Raw genomic sequence first — 20,397 nt, 5'->3', positions numbered from 1 at the left:
CAAGTCAATTGATGTGGTGTACATTTCCTTGGAATAATGAATAATTTGAACCCCGATGTTACAAACAGGACCAGGGTTGTGCACAGGCCTGGTACGGCTCGCTCCTTCATAATCCGTTTAATTGGTCTTAACCCTCTACAGCACAGCGTTGCCCTCAGGCAACGGAAAGTTTTCTTAAGCCCTATGTTTACTACATTTTTCTTTAAATGATTACAACCAATTAGAAAGGTCGAGAAAGTACCCATTAACAGACCAGTAAGGTGTGGGAGTCAATATCAAGCACCATTTAAAGGTGGGACGTCCTGTTCTGACACATGGTCACAGGAGCACATGGTGTGAGAAGAAGGCAATATTATTTGCTTTAGTAATCTTATTTAAAACGACATGAACTGTACATAAAAAATATGTGTGCATGTATGAAGGTGTAGAGAAGCCTTTTGTCAGGTTTATGAAATTTTTTTTATTTTGCATGTTCAGAAATTCAGTTTTTCTTTTCGTAGCCTCAGGGCAACGTTGTGTGATAAGGGGTACTTTTCAAGGAGGTTTTAGACAGTACCTCTCATTGGCCCCAATGTATTATAAGAAGGGAAGATGCAGGGTTCCTGGGTGTGCAGGAATACCCAAAGTTATGTGCAAAAATTGTAACATACACCACTATGTCACAGCAGAGAAGAACTGCTTTTTGAAGTTTCGTACGAAGTGAAATCTTATCACATGAAGTACATTATATTGCATAGCACACTACATGATACAGACCTATGCATGTATCAAATTCAATATATCAATGTCTTTCAAGTGTTTTTCCCTTTTTACTTAATGATTTCTTTAATTTTTTTTTTTTAAAAAAATGATTTTGATGATAATTTTCTCTATGACTCTGTACCATTGTCGCACAACTTTGCCCTGAGGCAACGAAAAAATATTTTGGGGTTGGGGGAGGGTGGGGGGAAATTTTTTAAAATGTTCCCAAATGAACCAAAAAATGATGTGGAATATTTTTTTTTTTCATGTGCCATCAACATGTGTGCAGTAGAGGGTTAATGTGTTATAATCCACACCCCACAGCCAGCAGCTAAAACCACAGACGAAAGCTAGCAAACTCTTTGGTTGATAACTACACAATATTCCCTTTATTGTACAGTCGCTCTGTTTGAGGGCATTATGACTGGGATCAAGCTACACGTGTTTTGTGACCAAATAATGAGCACATGATGAGTTTCAGTGGATTTTATTTCAAACGACTGTCATATTAAACTGTAAATAATGTATAAACAGTACCATAAAGAGTTACAGAGGTCATTGAACAAATTGAAAAATGTAGAAAAGAAAAAAGACATTTTTCTTAGGCTTAAAGGAGAAGTGATTTCTGCTTTAGCGGCACCAAACGGTGAATTGTTTGGGCGGCCCAACATAACAAATTTGGCTGTATGTTTAAATAACCTGTTTGAAAACAGCTAGTTGTGCAGAAACTATATATTTTACCTTTAAGGAACAGTGAAAAGCTTTGTAAATCCTACCTTCGACAAATACACATGGGTTTCCCATGAAATCAGATGCACTCCAAATTGAAGTTTGTTTCAAATTACAAAAAGTATCAAAATGATTTAAGAATCATAATTATTAAAAATGATTAACAGAACATGCCACACTTGTATTAAATCAAGACAAACTAGAAAATATGGAAAAGCAAATCATAAACTTGAGTGGAAATTGCACCAAAGTTGAGATAAAAAGCAATGTGTGACCACCTTCATTGTTTGGAAAATGTGAATGTTTACTTTTCATAGCAGAGATGCTTTATAAGGTAGATTTTTGTGTTTAGAAATGGCTGTTCAATTATATACAGAATGATATTGGTCATTATTTCCTTCATTATTACATTCATCATTGTAAGCTTTCCGACTGGCTTCTTCATTACTGTTGAAACAGGACTTAAATACTGTAGGTTAGTCAAAGCTTAATGCATAACTAAGTATATACTGCATTTATTTGTAAGCAGCGCATTCAATCATAGCAGGATACAGTACAAAAAAAATGTGATATATATATATATATCTGAGCCATTTCTACAATGACTTCTATGTGTTTTTAGTGACTTCATTAAGTTCTCAAGTTTAACATGATTCACTAATACTATTTGTCTTCATTTTTGAACAGTGTATCTATTGTATTATGAATGTTTTATCATTTGACACATGCTACTTTTTTGTATGTTGTATCTAATGTTCTGAAAATGGTTTAAGAAAACGTTTTGGGACGAATGCTTACTGTAAATTAGGAGCTTGATGAAATGATTGCATCAGTAGAAGCAGTATAATTATAGCTAGGATTGCCTGTTAGAAAAAAAAAATGCACCTCAAATTCCAAAAACCTGATTAATGCGTTAATATGAGTAAACTAATGCTAAGCTGCAGCTGATTGACCTTAAAATCTAATTTGCTTTATTAGAATATCCACAAAAAATTCTTTTCAATAAGTAATAGTGAAACTGTGTTTTAGAACTTCAAATTTATCTTCATTTTTTGCATTATAAAGCACTGTAAAACCCCAAATTTACTTTAATATAAAGAAACAAATAAATAGCTTTGTGCAGGACTATTTAACGTACTGTATGTGGCTTTAATACTTTGTAAGTAGATTTTGCCCAGTGCACTGCACCAGACGTGGCACTGGAGAACAAATTGTGGAACAATGAAATTCATGAAATGTAGGAATGTTTTTACAACCAAAACCGTTCAAACGTGGGCGGCAGCACTGGCCGCACCATCAGGGCCTTCATTGGACAGCGAGGAGGGTGAGCGGGAACTGCGGGGGCGGAGCTGAGCAGATGGGATGATGGGTGTGCCCTGATGGTGGCTCACCTGTGACATCGTGTCATCAGACTCCCAGCGCTCCAGCTCTTCTCTCACCAGCCGGTCCATGTGCTCTCGGTGCAGCTCTGGATCTCGGCCCATTCTTTCGTCCTGAGAGCACAAGATTATATGTCTGAATGTGTGCTCAAATAATTTGCTCTAATCCACAGTTAAACATTAAACATGTCAAAGGCTGCCTGTTAAAACCTACTGTCTTAAAGGGATAGTACACCTAAAAATGACAATTATCCCATGATTTTCTCTTTCGATGTGTAAAGCCATCTGCTGTAAGCTAGTTATTATAGTTTATAAAGTTTTAAATATGGATATATAGGTCTTCATTAACCCCCTGGAGCCATATGGATTAGTTTTATGATGGATGGATGCACTTTTTTTTGGGCTTCAAATTCAGGAGCACCATTCACTACCATTATAAAGCTTGGAAGAGCCAAGATATATTTTAATATAAATAACTCTAATTGTGTTTGTCTGAAAGAATATAATCATATACACCTAGGATGGCTTGAGGGTGGGTAAATCATGGGGTAATTTTCATTTTTGGGTGAACTATGCCTTTAAAAAGCATTTTTGGGAGTCGTAAGCATGCAAAAGTTTCTAAAAAGTCTAAAAGCAAAAATGCTGCCCGACATCACACATGCACATTGTATATAATGTATTGAGTATTTCTATTTAGTACTAAATGATGTTGAAAAGTATAGGAAATATATTTTTTTTTAATTTAAAAAGTTTGGAATAATTAAGATTTTTTAATGCATTTATTTGATCAAAAATACAGGTAATTTTAATTAATATTTAATATATTTTACAATGTAATTTATCCCTGTGATGGTAGAGCTAAATTTTTTGTATTCCAGTCTTTTTTAATAAATTAATACTTTTATTCAACAGAGATGTATTAAATGGATCAAAAGTGACAGTAAAGACATTTATAATATTACAGATTTACATTTCAAAAACATGCTGTTCATTTTACTTTCTATTCATTAAATAATCCTGAAAATTGTGATTTCCACAAAGAATAAGTAGCAAAAATGGTTTGCCACACAGATAATAAGAACCATTATTAATAACTTAACAACAAAAATTGATAATAATTGAGCAGAAAATCAGCATATTAGACTGATTTCTGAAGGATCATATTACAGTCAAGAAAACAGTTATCTTAAATTGTAATATTTCACACTGTTCTCACTGTTTTAAAAACATTACTAAATCTAATTATTAAGTGTATGTATATATATATATATATATATATATATATATATATATATATATAAAATATATAAAAAATGTACTGTTTATTTAATAAATGCGTTTTATATTTGTCTGTGGTTTTCACTAGGTTTTCAGACACAGCAAAAATCACTAGAACGTTTTATCACAATGCTATCGCAATGGTAAAGTTGTCATAATGCTAACGTGCAAAAGTTTTAGAAAGGTTTTAAAAGGGTTAAACATTTTTATCATCACCTCAATGACTCCATCCAGGATCCGTCCAAGGACATCTCTCCTCTTCATCTTGGCTCTCTCCATGGCCTCTAGCTTCACGATAACGGCGTCTATCTTTGACACAATGCTGCCGATCGAGTGCTCCATGCGGTCCACCCGACGCACAAGCCTGATGGGACACATCGAGCACAAAATACTTTTTACTTAGAGATCAATCATTTGATATATTGTGAAAACGTAATACCAGTGACAGGTGATGTTTACACTTGGAACTCCTCGTATGACACGCCTCCTGAGCTGCTGCCACGGCGACGGGAGCTGTGTCCACTGTCCTCGTCGTCGTCCTCCTCGGAGTCGTCCTGGCTACGAGAGAAGCTCCGCCCACTCACTGGCCTGGGCAGCGAACTGTGCTCCAGATCCAAGTCCTCCTGGCGAGTGTTCAAGAGATACTAAACATCTGCTCCAGTGTCATGTAATGATTTGATTCTTTATTTAAAAAATGTTAATAGTGTTCTTCAATGTTTTTGAGCATTTCTGTAGCTCAAACAGTAGATCATGGCACTAGCAACACCAGGGTCATGGGTTTGATTCCCAGGGAATGCATGAACTAATAAGATGAATGTAATGTATGCGACTAACAAATGCATAAATATAAATGTTTAAAGCATTCGTTTTTCACTCACTCTCTCTTTCTCCAGGTCATCTCTCATCTGCTGGTGCTCGTGTTCGGTCAGTTCCTGATCTCCGTCAAGGTCATACTTGGCAAAAATGGCTTCAATCTCAGCATCTGAATGGCCCTTTCTGTGTACAAGCACACACACACAAAAAAAATGCATTGACGGTTGCGTCCATCTTGCAAGGGGTTTCACTTGAATAATTTAGTGGAGATAAACGTTTCTCACCCTCTGAGGTCTTGCCGGAGCTCATCAAAGCTGAGTTTGCCACCACCCTGGTGTAAGCCTTCTGGGATGTCATTGATGGAGGTCTTCTTCAGCTTGAGTTTTACCATTGCCCTGTTATAGCCCTTCTTGATTAGGTCTGTGATCTCCATCTCTGACCTCTGCTGGGCCATGTCAGCTTTCACTTCCGAGTAAGTGTCATTGATGATGGCCAAGAACATATTCTGAACATAGCAAAACGATCAGTAAAACATAAGCATTCCTTTTTTTATATATTTTTTATTTTCTTTTAAGTTATATTATGATTTTTATTGTTGCCTTTATTTAAATAGGACAGTAGGGGACAGGAAATCTCAACCAGTAGAACACGGCGCTTGCAATGTCAAGGTCATGGGATTGATTTCCAGGGAAAGCAAGTGCTAATAAAATGTAAAGGCCTCGATATACTTTAAGCGAAATGGAAGAATGAACTGGTGTGATATAATTTCCAACAAAATCAGGCCAAAATGAAGTTCGTCTGGAGTCTGGATAAAGTAAAATATATAAATAAACTTGACGTAACTTGAATGGAGAGCCAAATTACAGAGCTCTTGCAAACATCCACATTGCTATGATCAGATGCTTTCTTATCAGCTGTTTTCTCATTTTTGTTGTGTGTTTATTGTGTTATTGAGAGGAAAACGCTCAGCACATATTTACATATTCAACGTCGCTCTCAGCAGCGTGGACAGTTTGCTAACAGTATACCGCCACAAAGATATTTCCAACTTCTTTTTACCCCTAAATGAAGAACGAAAAAAGAACTTCACTGTGTGTATATCGAGGCCTTAAACCTTCAATCATAGGAGAGAAAGAGGGGAATTAGACCGGGAAAGGACCTCAAGATGAGACTCGGACTTGGGTTTCCAGAAGTGCAGTCACACTATATGTCGGAGCACTTGCCCACACGGCTATGACATGACTTTATTTATCTTCTATTGTTATTATTTTTATTTAAAGTGTTAGTTCACTCAAAAATGAAAATTCTGTCATCATTTAATCACCCTCATGTCGTTCCAGACCCGTAAGACCTTGATGAAATCTGAGAGATTTTACAATCTCTTTATGAACTTTTTGAAGCGTTTCAGTTGCAAAGGCTGTCTATGGAGGGACAGAAAACTCTCGGATTTCATCAAAAAGATCGTCATTTGTGTTCCGAAGATGAATGAAAGTCTTACAGGTTTGGAACAACATGAGGGTGAGTAAATAATGACAATATTTTCATTTTTGAGTGAACTAAACCTTCAAATGACTTGAATCCTAATTTATTTTTAAGGTATATTTCATGTCATTTATGTCATATTCCTCATGTGGTGTTTACCAGCAAAATCATGAAGATGAAGAACACAAAGGTGGTGAAGTATATGGGTCCCAACACGCTGTCGGCCTCCTCGATTTCTGAGAAGTCAAAATCACCCAAAATGATCCGGAACTGCGTGAAACTGAGAGCAACAGAAACCACAAAGTTTAACAATATTCATAATGTATCACAATATATTTTTTTAAAGTGTCTTAAAACTAAATAAATAAATACATTTATTATTAAATTAATATTAGTTTTGAAATAAAAAAATACTCAAAACAGAAAAGTGCCTCATATGTTACATAAAAACACTTTGTCAATTTTATGTCATGCATATTTAAAGTCACGATGAAACAAGTAGCAAAAGATATTTTCTTCAGTATTGTGATATGCATCTGAGTTTTAATGGATTATCGAAACAAAAAAAATGTGGGGTGGGGACTTGGTTCTATGCATCACTTGTTGATTGGATGTTGATTGTGGGCGTGGCACTCAAAAAATGAAGGCAGATGAATGTGAGCTTGCAGGGGTGGGGTTTAAGTGGACTAAATGATTGGAGAAATCCTGCATATATCACCAGAGAGACTTCTGGCGTTTTTACCGAAAGATGATATTTTGATTAAAGATTATGAAGGATGAATTGTCCACAATAAGATCTATATCATGCATTTAGAAAATAGAGTGAATTTTTATTTCATGCCGACTTTAAACATGCATGACATTTTTCTAAATAGCTGACAACTAATTGTTGTCATGTTTTTGTAAATTATTGCATATTATTGTTTATATAATAAGAGTATATTCTTGGTTATTTAAATATGTCCAAAACTCACATGCAGGCCTGAAAGGTGCTGAAGTCGTTGACTTGAGTTCCAAAAACTAAATATGCCAGCTGCGCGTAGGCCAGGAACACGATGAAAAACATGATAGCAAAGCCCATCAGGTCCTTGGCGCAGCGTGACATGGTGGTGGACAGCTGATTCATGGTCTTGTTGAAATTAATAAACTTAAAAAGCTGTGGGAGAATCAAGATGGTTGTATTTTGAGGAAACAACAACAACACAATCATTTTGGCATGTCAAAGGTTGAGAAGACATCTCACCTTCACCCATGAAAGGAAGACAATGACAGCAGCCAGGTTGTTGAAGTGAACCTGAAGGCGAGCGAGCGGCTCAAAGTTGGGGTATGTGCTGTGGTTCTCCAGCAGGAAGTGAAGTCTGTGACTGACCGCTGATGTTCTGCAGATGTTCATAATGATGGCTGGAAGACTGAGCTGAAGAAGATGAACCAAAGTGTCATACTCAAAAGCAAAAAATACACTGTCTAGAGTAAACTATACATATGCAGCGTCTAAAATACGTGGCCTACTGTAACAATGAGAACATCCAAGCAGTTCCACAGGCTCTTGAAGTAACGCAAACGATGCAGGCGGATCTCTAGAACTTCTTCCACCAGGTAATACAGCACAAAGAGGCAGAAGGCCACTTCACACATGCCCACAAAGTAGTCCCAGCTGGACACGTACCGGATAAGACGCACCGTCTGGAACTGCCAGGAGGTCACGGCGCCCCCTGTGGCCGGAAACTCTACTAGCAACCTACAGCAAAGCAGCAAGTGACAGAACTTTGAGGTAATGTGGCATATTGAGTTAAGAAAAGTAGAGCAAGGATGCAAAAGCTATGCTATATTTTATTATACATCATACATCACATGACATAAAAAAAAATCGTGGCCACGAATTTAATTAAAGGTGCCGTAGAACGTCTTTTTAAAAGATGTAATATAAGTCTAAGGTGTCCCCTGAATGTGTCTGTGAAGTTTCAGCTCAAAATACCCCATAGCTTTTTTTTTTATTAATTTTTTTAACTGCCTATTTTGGGGCATAATTAAATATGAGCCGATTTAGGCTGCGGCCCCTTTAAATGCTCACGCTCCCCGCCCACGGAGCTCACGCTTGCCTTAAACAGTGCATAAACAAAGTTCACACAGCTAATATAACCCTCAAAATGGATCTTTACAAAGTGTTCGTCATGTAGCATGTCTAATCGCGTAAGTACAGTATTTATTTGGATGTTTACATTTGATTCTGAATGAGTTTGAGGCTATGCTCCGTAGCTAAAGCTAACATTACACACTGTTGGAGCGATTTATAAAGAATGAAGCTGTGTTTATGAATTATACAGACTGCAAGTGTTTAAAAAAATGAAAATAACGACAGTCTTGTCTCCGTGAATACAGTAATAAACGATGGTAACTTTAACCACATTTAACAGTACATTAGCAACATGCTAACGAAACATTTAGAAAGACAATTTACAAATATCACTAAAAATATCATGATATCATGGATCATGTCAGTTATTATTGCTCCATCTGCCATTTTTCGCTGTTGTCCTTGCTTGCTTACCTAGTCTGATGATTCAGCTGTGCACATCCAGACGTTAATACTGGCTGCCCTTGTCTAATGCTTGAACATGGGCTGGCATATGCAAATATTGGGGGCGTACATATTAATGATCCCGACTGTTACATAACAGTCGGTGTTATGTTGAGATTCGCCTGTTCGTCGGAGGTCTTTTAAACAAATGAGATTTATATAAGAAGGAGGAAACTCTTGTTATTTAACTATGCCAAGATAAATTCAATTTTTAATTCTAGGGCACCTTTAAATTAAAAGGAGTGAAAAAAGTAGTTCAACGTGGCCACAATTTAACAAAAATGAGGGAACCAATTAATAAGTCATATGAACAAATTCAAGTCATTTAAATTATATGTTTAAAAAAATGCAGGACAGAAGACCAATCACAGTTCAGTATTCAAATTACACCTTTTAATCTCAAAAGTCAATGGATGATTTTCAAACTTTAATCTTTAATTTTTTTAAATAAAAGTTTAAAATAAAAGCTTGATAGTTTAAATTTGTAGCTAAAACTATGCTATATTTTATTAAATAAATTATATTTGCTATATTTTATTAATATATATGCAATATTTTATTGCATAAAATAACTATTTAAATTGAGCTATTTAATTTTTTTTTTTAAATAATAATTTAAAATATAAATTTTATTTTATTAATTTTAGTATATATTAAACTTATGTAAATGCAAGCAAGAAGACCAATTACAATTCAGTATGCAAATTACACCATCACAAATGCTTAACTATTAATCTAAGTCATTAGATGATTTTCAAGATTTCATTAATTTCTTTTTAAAAAGAACAAGTATAAACAGTTAACAAAAAACTTGATAGTTTAAATGGAGCATGTATGTTAATGGTTTGGAATAGGCAGAATAAATTGCCTCAAATGTAATCTGAGGTTTAGAATAAAATGAGTGTTAATCCCATGCACATACAACACAATTACCTGACTATACAAAACAGGTTAACATTGCCATTGTAGATGGAGAAGTCCAGGAACACTGCTCTAGTGCCACGGTCCAACCAGAGGTTGTTTTTTAACTCTTGCAGCTGATTGGCCGTCTTCTCTCGAGTGCGTGAAAGGTCCTGGTAGTAACCTCCACCGCCATAAGTCGACACTTGACCCCAGTAGCTGCTCTCACCCAGACTACTCTCCTCTGAGTACCTCCACCTGACAGATAAACAGCATTATAAACCTGTTTAAGACCACTATGTTAAAAAAAATATTCAAAATAAGCTATCCATGTATTTGTACATACGCTGTGCCATTCTTAGATCCGAATGGTGCCTTGTCCTCATTGGCAGGAGAATAGACGTTGTAACAGTCGTAAACCTCGTCCCGCAGGTCCTCGTGGACAGAACAGGACTCATTGCGCACTTTGAGTTGCCGGAGACGTGGGACGCCCAACAGGAGGTTCTCGTAGTAGATCAGACTCTGGTTTTCTGGGAGACTCTTGTTGTTGTACCAAAACTCCCAGTACATGCCATTAAGGAAGGGGCCTTCTGTGAACTACAGATAATGTTTTCATTAAGGTCTGTGATGCAGTTGGAACTAACCTGCATTTTCGTACTGTAAAAGAGCATTAAAGTCAGTAGAATAATTACTTTCCAGAAGTCCTCCATGGTAGAAAGAGACTTGAAGGTTGTTGGTTCTCCACTTGTCAGCGGTGTATCCACGAAAAGTTGGGACATGACTTTGGTGTAGTAGTACATGTTGGTGCTCACCATTCCATAGGTTACTAAAACAAATTTAAAGACATATCGATAATTTGTTTAATATGAAGCCCTTAAAGAGACATGGTGGTGGAAAAAAATAATGGGAGGAAAAATAAGTCAATGCTTTTGCGCTCTCGCAAAATGTTTGCGTTCCCCGAGAAACTTTGAATTCTCTCGCAAAATGTTTGTGTTCCCCTGAGAAACTTTGCATTTGCTCGCAAATGTTTTTGCGTTCCCCCGAGAAACTTTGCGCTCTCTCTCGCAAATGTTTTTGCGTTCCCCCGATAAACTTTGCGCTCTCTCTCGCAAATGTTTTTGTGTTCCCCCGATAAACTTTGCGCTCTCTCTCGCAAATGTTTTTGTGTTCCCCCGATAAACTTTGCATTTGCTCGCAAATGTTTTTGTGTTCCCCCGATAAACTTTGCATTTGCTCGCAAATGTTTTTGCGTTCCCCCGAGAAACTTTGCGCTCTCTCTCGCAAATGTTTTTGCGTTCCCCCGAGAAACTTTGCGCTCTCTCTCGCAAATGTTTTTGCGTTCCCCCGAGAAACTTTGCGCTATCTCTCGCAAATGTTTTTGCGTTCCCCCGAGAAACTTTGCGCTCTCTCTCGCAAATGTTTTTGCGTTCCCCCGAGAAACTTTGCGCTCTCTCTCGCAAATGTTTTTGCGTTCCCCCGAGAAACTTTGCGCTCTCTCTCGCAAATGTTTTTGCGTTCCCCCGATAAACTTTGCGCTCTCTCTCGCAAATGTTTTTGCGTTCCCCCGATAAACTTTGCGCTCTCTCTCGCAAATGTTTTTGCGTTCCCCCGATAAACTTTGCGCTCTCTCTCGCAAATGTTTTTGTGTTCCCCCGATAAACTTTGCATTTGCTCGCAAATGTTTTTGCGTTCCCCCGAGAAACTTTGCGCTCTCTCTCGCAAATGTTTTTGTGTTCCCCCGATAAACTTTGCATTTGCTCGCAAATGTTTTTGCGTTCCCCCGATAAACTTTGCATTTGCTCGCAAATGTTTTTGTGTTCCCCCGAGAAACTTTGCATTTGCTCGCAAATGTTTTTGCGTTCCCCCGAGAAACTTTGCGCTCTCTCTCGCAAATGTTTTTGTGTTCCCCCGATAAACTTTGCGCTCTCTCTCGCAAATGTTTTTGCGTTCCCCCGAGAAACTTTGCGCTCTCTCTCGCAAATGTTTTTGCGTTCCCCCGAGAAACTTTGCGCTCTCTCTCGCAAATGTTTTTGCGTTCCCCGAGAAACTTTGCGCTATCTCTCGCAAATGTTTTTGCGTTCCCCCGAGAAACTTTGCGCTCTCTCTCGCAAATGTTTTTGCGTTCCCCCGAGAAACTTTGCGCTCTCTCTCGCAAATGTTTTTGCGTTCCCCCGATAAACTTTGCGCTCTCTCTCGCAAATGTTTTTGCGTTCCCCCGATAAACTTTGCATTTGCTCGCAAATGTTTTTGTGTTCCCCCGAGAAACTTTGCATTTGCTCGCAAATGTTTTTGCGTTCCCCCGAGAAACTTTGCGCTCTCTCTCGCAAATGTTTTTGTGTTCCCCCGATAAACTTTGCGCTCTCTCTCGCAAATGTTTTTGTGTTCCCCCGAGAAACTTTGCGCTATCTCTCGCAAATGTTTTTGCGTTCCCCCGAGAAACTTTGCGCTCTCTCTCGCAAATGTTTTTGCGTTCCCCCGAGAAACTTTGCGCTATCTCTCGCAAATGTTTTTGCGTTCCCCCGAGAAACTTTGCGCTCTCTCTCGCAAATGTTTTTGTGTTCCCCCGATAAACTTTACGCTCTCTCTCGCAAATGTTTTTGTGTTCCCCTGAGAAACTTTGCGCTCTCTCTCGCAAATGTTTTTGTGTTCCCCTGAGAAACTTTGCGCTCTCTCTCGCAAATGTTTTTGTGTTCCCCCGATAAACTTTGCGCTCTCTCTCACAAATGTTTTTGTGTTCCCCCGAGAAACTTTGCGCTCTCTCTCGCAAATGTTTTTGTTATGTTTTTTATTATTATAATTATTATTATTAGCAAGATTGTTTGAAAATATGTTTATTTTTGTAATTCCGGAAGGTGCCACTAGTGTCGCAGAAACTGCATACTTCACCTTTAACTCCTAAATTTCAGTTTGCTCACTTTATAAAATGTAGTGCACTTTCTCTATGGATGCATTTCCTGCAGCATTTCCTTATGTTCCTGTAGCTCAAACTGTAAAGCATGATACTAGTTAAGGACATGGCTTCAATTCCCAATTAATGCATGAACTGCTAAAATGGAAACCGTATATGCAATGTAAGTCATTTTGGATAAAAGCATCTGATAAATGCATAAATGTAAATGCATTTGAGCTGACTATAAATAGTCAAAAAGAGAACTGCTGCTGTGGTCGTTTTGAGGACTTTAAAGCACCGGGTTTTTCCAGACTACCAGAGCTGGAGCAGACCAGGGAAACTGACAATTTGAGAAATATTTTTTCCATTATTACATCTCATTCTCTGTGCTGAATGGCAATACATTTTGTACCATTCAAAACAAATAAGTCTTTATACTTCTTTTTTTATGCTCTATTAAACAGAATCTTCATCTAAGAAATATTTCCCAGGCCTGTTACTCCAGCATGTAAGGAAAGGCAGTGTAAAAGCATTAAAAACATTAATGTAACATGGTATGTATTAACATATTCAAGCATGAAACTGTCCAGTATTACACTTACATATGCAGAGGGTGACCAGAAAGAGGATGTATGTGATCATTTCTCGTAGGACGGTTTTCAGGTACATCTCTCTGTTACTGTTGCTCTCACCCAAAAGACGGGTATCCCACAGCACTGAAATAGAGAATTAAATTAGGCAGACGATATAAGGATATAGGGTACCCACAGCAACAAGAAATATTTTCAAGAAATCTTTTATACCATCTGCTATTACTTTGTTAAATAAATGATCTATGACTAGGCTTAAGTATGCTATGTAACAAGTGTTTGTAATCCATGGGGCAGGTAGTTCTTGCAAGTTTTTATGTTTTTGTGTGTTTGGTGTATTGGATTGTGAAGTTAATGTATCTGTGGTATATGTTTTTTATGTTTTTGTGATACTGAAGATGAATTTCCACATGTGTGGACAATAAAGATATCTAATCTAAAATTAAGAACTATCAATTTTCCATCAATGCACACAAACACATTTACCAAGCTAATTAGGGATTTCTCACATATTTTCTTTCTCAATTATTTTTAGTTTTAGCTATTTCTTTTTTAATGATTTTTACCGTTGACATATAATGAGGTACTTTTTGGAATGTAGTATATATGTAGCCTACTACATTTCAAAAGTTCAGGGTTGGTAAGTTATTTGAATGTCTTTTCTTTTCTTTTCTTTTTTTTTCATTTGTTCTTTTTTCAGTCTCTTCTGCTCACCAAGTCTGCATTTATTCCATTAACTATACGGTAAAACAGTAATATTGTGAAATATTATTGCAATTTCAAATAACTGTTTTCTATTTAAATATAATTTAAAATGTCATGTATTCATGTGATCAAAGCTGAATTTTCAGCATCATTACTCCACTCTTCAGTGTCACATGATCCTTCAGAAATCATTCTAATCTGCTGATTTGATGCTCAGGATACATTTCTGATTATTATCAATGTTGAAAACAGTTGTGATGCTTAATATTTTTGTGGAAAACATGATACTTTTTTTTCAGGATTCTTTAATGATGAATCAATCAATGCACTTTGCTTAATTTTTTTTTTTATTTATCTTCTGATCAATTCAATGCACTTTGCTTAATTTATTTTCAAAATACTTACAAAAATAGCAAATTATAAATAGCACAAATTAACAAACAGACACTTCGTCATATTTAGATTTTAAGACATTATTTTGCCCTTTGTATGAACTTTATATATAAAAAAAGTGTGACCCGGCCTCTTAAGGCTATTAGGGCCCGGTTTCACAGACAGGGTTTAAACTAAGCCAGGATTTGGCTTTATTTCAATTAAGGTATTTAAGTAGCTTTTATAAACATACCCTAGAAAAAAACATTTCTGGTGTGCATTTTGAGACAAAACAACAGCTCTGACATATTTTAAGATATGTCAGTGCAAGTTACTTTCAGTTAAAACAGCTCAAACACGCATTTTAGTCTAGGACTAGCTTAAGCCTCGTCTGTGAAACCGGGGGTAGAAGTTTTATTATATTTACAGTATAGTGAAACATACATAACTATATCAGAAATTCCAAGCAAAAGTTTCACCTCTCATTTTCTCCAGTATCCTCTTCCCACAGCTGCGGTGTTCTTGTGCTGGTGGGGTTGGATACAATCCTCTGTTGATCCGCGCACTGATGCCAGAGAAGCTCCCGGGTCCGCTGCTGCTGCTGCTTCTGCTGGACGCCGTGGACACTGACCTCCGCCCCGGGCTCGCCGGAGGCCAGTCCGCTTCCATCATCCCCTCCTCCGGTTCGAAGCCTGGGTTATCCCGGCTCCATGCCTGTCTGGAGCTGGATGTGGGTGGAGAGGGAGTCTCTTCGGGCACTCCGAGGCCTACTTCTTCATGATGCATTTTTTCCATCTCGATCCCTTCATCATAACGCGGAGATGTTGCGGGGGCAGCTGCTGCAGATGCCGCCTGGGTCTGCGGTGCTTGAGGACGGACGCGACTGGAGCTCATTGTGTCATTTACAGTAACTGAACATAAACAAACGTCTTCATTTCAGTCGCTGTTTAATGCTGGATGATTGCGAAGTTGGTTATGAAACGCGCAAAGTTGATGCCACGAACTGAAAACGCAAACTCCATCAAGTCAAAGTTGTTGAATAGTTATTGTTTCAGCGTTTTAAAACTCTAAATTCACGATTACTATGTTATGCAACAGAAATACTTAAGAAAACTGAAAAAAACAGGGGTTTTTTGTCCGAAAGAACAGACGCTTTGAAAAATAAAAATAACGCTAGTTTATACTTGCATGTTTCACTCTGAAATCATTTTGAGTGGCTTCAGTCCAGCTTTTGTGAGAGTGGGGAAAATCAGTTTTCCAGTCCACACTCAGCCATCTTTGTTCCCAGTTGTTCCAGACCAGAGGAATCCAGTTACACTGACATCAACCTCTGGAAACTTCAACATTTCCCTTATTTAGTGCAGCTCCTCCCTTTCTGTCCACCGCACTTTCACTGACACTCACAAAATCACTTAAACGTTCGTTTAATATAAAGATAAAAAAAGTAAATGGTTTAAAGTTCTTTAAATTACATTGTAAAGAGGAAAAAAAGTTTTTTGTAAAAAAATAAATAAATAAAGTTTTAAAACAATGGCCATACATATCATTCAGTCTAAAACAGTGACTACATTTGTTTCAATTTGTTTAAAACTACTCGAATTCACACTTTGTTGTTGTTTGCGTAAAAGGGGAATAAGTTGCCAGGCAACAAGATGCCGCCCCCCTCCAGGATTGGATGTGGAATGTTGAGTGACGTTTGATGAACCAATCAAAAGATCAAATCAAAACCAGTTACGACCACTTCATATATGAGATGTTCTTCTACCGGCGATGTAGTAAATTACCACAATAATTCAGGTTAAAATAATGACTACCAAAACGTTGCTTTAGCCTTTGCACTGTAAAGCACGCAATAAGGAGAATAAGGGGAAACCCTGCAAATGTACAGCGATACTATATAGTGTTTATTTGGCATCTGTGGTTCCATGAAGTAACTTTAAAGGGATAGTTCACCCAAAAATGAATATTCTGTCATAATTTACTCACCCTAAAGTTGACCCAAGCCTGAATTAATTTCTTTCTCTTTTGTGTTCAGCACAAAAAACTCAGTGAGTGAGTCATGCCGGAAAAAAAAGGTGTTAAAATTGTACCTTTAGGGGTACAACAGCTTGTCGCTAGGCCAGTACCCTTTAAAGGACATCGTTGTACCTTTTTAGTCCTAAAAGGTATATATTAGTACCTACCTTAAGATCTTTTAAGGGTACTGCCCCAGCGACAAGCTGTTGTACCCCTAAAGGTACAATTTTAACACATTTTTCTCTCTGTGTGTGTGTAAATGATGAGAGAAGTTTCATTTTTGGGTGAACTAACTATCCTTTAATATCCATGGAAACTTTTTATTGCACTGAAGGTTCTTTGTTGTTCTTTACACTGAGGGAAAAAATGGTTTCTTTTAAGAACTGATAACTGAGAGTTTGTCTGGGGACCCCACAATGGTTCTTATGGCATCGTTGTGAAACCCCACTTTTGGAACCTTTATATTTAAGATTGTTTTTTTTTTTTAGGCTAATTAAATCAAATTATCTGCTATTCGTGTATTTTACATACAGAAACTAAGAACAATGTTAATTTGGTCATTAATATTATGCTTTACTAATTATTCCTAATATTTTTAGAATTAGTATTAATTTAATTCTAAAAACAATTGCTTTGCTTTTACTTTTGGCAATTAGGCCTTCAACTTTGACTTGGTGACTTTGACTTTGATAGAGAAAATGCATGCATAAAGCATAATATTTACACAATTTTGGGACAAGACTCAATCAGTTGTTCGCAATGCAATTAAATCTATTGTTTTTCTGGTATTTGCAAGTCTACAACATTCTGCCATAAGGGATATTCAGTGAGTCATTTGCAGCCTCAGACAAGTCCTAGTAGGCCTACATCTCACTGATAATGATCAGATGTTTTTCATCTGAATCAACTTTTTGGCATTTTCACACCTTTCCAAGTCTCTCCATTGTCTTCCATTTCCTGTTAGATTTCAAGACCACCCTGGGTGTTTGTGTAGAAAAAACATTTGGTTACCTTCCCCTTGTCTTGCTTCTCCAGATCCAGATCACCAACTTATTTATCTTCGTTCCTCAGTGGTGGAATCAACTCCCAACGCCTGTTAGAACAGTGAACAATCCAACCACATATTTAAAAAAAGCCTCAGAAGATATTCAGACATAATTAAAAGGTTTCTCTGACTAATAAAGTCATTTAGTCAACGCCTCGGGTAATTTCACAATTTGTGGGGCTCCACAAGGGCTGGTTTAAAATAAATAAAAGTCTTGTTGATAGGATCTTTGCTTCATTTGCAGCCATGGATGTTAACACTGCTCTCAGACTGCTTGCTGCAATGGTTGTTCTCACCTCACAGCCATATAATACTGAAGGTATGTTTATGAAAACTATTGTTTTATGTTTTCACATTCAAGCGTTTTAATGCTTAATTTTATAAATGATCACCTTTAGTCTTTATTTTGAACTTAAATGATAAAATGCTATAACATTCTGTTCTGAAGGGGTTTCAAACTAAAATTCATGTGTGCCTTTTTATAGGTAGAAATATTTGCAGCAAAGATCTGCGCAGTAAGTACATTACATAAGATATGAATGTTTTGCATTAAGTTATGAAAATGTTATTTCTGAATGTTATAATGTTCAAAACATCCAGATTTTTAATGTTTTTTTTTTCTAAAACATTACTTTTGATCATTCTCTAAACATTCTGAAATAAGCAATAGTAAAATAGTTTTAAAAATGATGAAAGTCCAACTAAACATTTCAAGAAAATACGTTTCATGAACGGTGTATAAATAATGTTTTTGTGCTAACATTTTGAGAACATTATTAAAGACCAGATAACTTTGAATGGACGTTCTGTTAACGTTAATGGAAGGTTTGTTCATAACTTTGAGAGAACCTTGACAAAAATGTTCCACGTTAGCTGGGTTAGTCCCATTCTGAATTTTATTCCAAATTCTGTTGTATCATTGTATACTGTAACGGTGCAGTTGTAAATAAGATTATTTGAGTATGTTTACAAGAAAACACTATTTTTAAGTACGTTTTTCTTGTAAAAGGTGTCATATATTAGGTCTCTCCGCTGGTTTGACTGTGACCGCCCTGTTTGTCCTCTCAGAGCTTCAGAAGCGTTCAGGTGAGGATGTTGTTCTTCTAGAAGGTTATGAAGTTTCACCGAAGGATGAGGAGCGGGGCAGTGGCTGTGTGGAATATGAGGCAACCAGTCCTGTTCCCACCCCTGCTGCACAAACAACCACAAGGAATAATGTGCCATACACAGTAAATCCAGTCCCAACCCCCAAAAAACCAACCAAAAAACAGTTGTGCTGGGTGTACTATGGTAAGCCTGTGAAGCTGTATCTACCCATGAGGAATCTGCCCACACTTCCCAATCCTCAAGGGAATAAGCAGATCTCTGGACTGTATACAGGGGGAATGAAGGGTTCTGTTAATACTCAACCTAGGGTAGTGTGTGGGAAACTGCAATGGTCTATGAGAAGCTTCCCTAAGGTACTTCAGGATTACACTAAAGGCGGAAAACAAGATATTAAAGGATCAGGATCAGTTAAGCCAATTGTGGTCAGGCCTGCAACGGCAATTCAGGTGTCTAGCAGTGGAAGCTCCTCTTTTTACAACTTACTCAGATCTTATCAGAGACTGTTAGCTGTTCAGAGGCCCAGGGGAAGTTCAGTTTCCTCTCGCTGTGTTTAGGGTGCAGAGCAGAGAACTAGATTGATGTTATCGATATACTACTTTAAATTTTCATGTCTATGGGCAACAGCATGCTTCAACATGGGCTTCATTCAATTTATCTGATAAATCCTGTGCGATTGGCATTGATTTGATGGTGATTTTTACAGTGAGTGTATGCAAATTATCAATGTTTTGTTTAATCTTTTCTTCATTTTGGTGTATAGTTGTATTGTACCAACTTGCAGCATGTCTCTAATAAAAGAGTTTAAGTAAAATTGTGAAAAAATTACTGGTTCTGTCAGGACCACTATTGCCATGATTGATAATGCATAGAGTTTGTATTGGCGGTATGGTTCTGTTCTGCAAGAACTCCCTGAGCATCCATGCAGCTTAGCATGGATAAGAGCAGGGAGAGCAGCAATAAACCCCCTAGGGTAAACAGAACAGGACCAACATATGCAGAAATCATTAAATGTCATAATTTAACATGTACACATATTTCAAGACTTAGTCTGATTCAGGGGAATCATAAGGCCAATCCTGACTGCAGAGAGGAGGAGCTGGGGATGGAGGAGGGTAATTTGCTCCTGAGAAATGCAATAGCTGCTGATAATACTGAGGAGCTTATATATAGATGCTGTGATAGGCGTTGTATTGCTATAGGTAGACGTAAGTCACCTGGGAGTCAGCTGATGCGAGCTTGACTGACGTGACCTGCCAGAACTGACGCTAACGCTGGATTTATCTAAAATGTATAAACTTTCAATTCACCCAAAAATGAAAATTCTGTCATCATTTACTAACCCTCATGTTGTTCCAAACCGGTATGAATTTCTTTCTTCTGTTGAACACAAAAGAAGATATTTTGAAGAATGTCGGTAACCAAACTGTTGATTTTGGCCCCATTGACTTCCATAGTATTTAGGGCTGTCAAACGATTAATCACGATTAATTGCATACAAAATAAAAGAGTTTGCATAATATATGTGTGAGTACTGTGTGTAATTAATATGTATATATAAATACACACAAATTAATATATATATTTAAGAGAAATATGTTATGTACAATTTTTTTATTTATATAATATAAATTATATAAAATATAACTAAATACATATATTTGTAAATATTTCCCAAATATATACATGAATGTGTTTGTATTTATATATATACATAATAATTACACAGTATACCCACATATATTAGGCAAACTCAAACTTTTATTTTGTATGCG

At 37.0% G+C, this 20,397-nt stretch overlaps 2 protein-coding genes across 3 annotated transcripts; one reads left to right on the top strand and one right to left on the bottom strand.

Moving 5' to 3' along the window:
* Window positions 1-1,212: 1,212 nt before the first annotated feature.
* pkd2 (polycystic kidney disease 2) lies at window positions 1,213-16,076 on the bottom strand. 2 transcript variants are annotated; one of them, XM_048196313.1, is made up of 14 exons: window positions 14,937-16,076; window positions 13,393-13,506; window positions 10,593-10,726; window positions 10,247-10,497; window positions 9,934-10,158; window positions 7,932-8,160; window positions 7,666-7,836; window positions 7,397-7,578; window positions 6,582-6,702; window positions 5,225-5,445; window positions 5,006-5,123; window positions 4,587-4,747; window positions 4,344-4,491; window positions 1,213-2,963 (listed from the first exon to the last, which is right to left on the bottom strand). In XM_048196313.1, exons 1-14 carry the CDS (start codon window positions 15,349-15,351, stop codon window positions 2,736-2,738), a joined length of 2,718 nt encoding a protein of 905 aa, XP_048052270.1. In that variant the 5' UTR covers window positions 15,352-16,076; the 3' UTR covers window positions 1,213-2,735. The 2 variants fall into 2 exon arrangements, with proteins under 2 accessions (XP_048052270.1, XP_048052269.1); XM_048196312.1 differs by having other exon boundaries at window positions 4,587-4,750; window positions 14,937-16,074.
* A 1,162-nt stretch (window positions 16,077-17,238) lies between these two features.
* LOC125271411 lies at window positions 17,239-19,600 on the top strand. Its single transcript, XM_048195488.1, has 4 exons — window positions 17,239-17,677; window positions 17,763-17,837; window positions 18,004-18,033; window positions 18,587-19,600. The coding sequence occupies exons 2-4, from the start codon at window positions 17,765-17,767 to the stop codon at window positions 19,177-19,179; spliced, it is 696 nt and encodes a 231-aa protein (XP_048051445.1). The 5' UTR covers window positions 17,239-17,677; window positions 17,763-17,764; the 3' UTR covers window positions 19,180-19,600.
* The last annotated feature ends 797 nt before the right edge of the window (window positions 19,601-20,397 follow it).

Source organism: Megalobrama amblycephala, linkage group LG7 (genome assembly GCF_018812025.1).
Source record: "Megalobrama amblycephala isolate DHTTF-2021 linkage group LG7, ASM1881202v1, whole genome shotgun sequence".
NCBI classification, from domain to species: Eukaryota; Metazoa; Chordata; class Actinopteri; order Cypriniformes; family Xenocyprididae; genus Megalobrama; species Megalobrama amblycephala.
Note: the sequence above shows the minus strand (reverse complement) of the source record. Positions and strands in the feature narration are given on the sequence as shown.

Bases quoted from the DNA above. Each gene is read 5' to 3' on its own strand.
- pkd2 (XM_048196312.1), bottom strand. From the start codon at position 15,351: ATGAGCTCCAGTCGCGTCCGTCCTCAAGCACCGCAGACCCAGGCGGCA. The intron at 7,579-7,665 runs GTGAGATGTCTT...ATTCTCCCACAG, and splicing joins TCTTCCTTTCATGGGTGAAG to CTTTTTAAGTTTATTAATTT. The intron at 5,124-5,224 runs GTGAGAAACGTT...GCTTGTACACAG, and splicing joins CTCCGGCAAGACCTCAGAGG to AAAGGGCCATTCAGATGCTG.
- LOC125271411 (XM_048195488.1), top strand. From the start codon at position 17,765: ATGGATGTTAACACTGCTCTCAGACTGCTTGCTGCAATGGTTGTTCTC. The intron at 17,838-18,003 runs GTATGTTTATGA...GCCTTTTTATAG, and splicing joins ACAGCCATATAATACTGAAG to GTAGAAATATTTGCAGCAAA. The intron at 18,034-18,586 runs GTAAGTACATTA...TTGTCCTCTCAG, and splicing joins TTGCAGCAAAGATCTGCGCA to AGCTTCAGAAGCGTTCAGGT.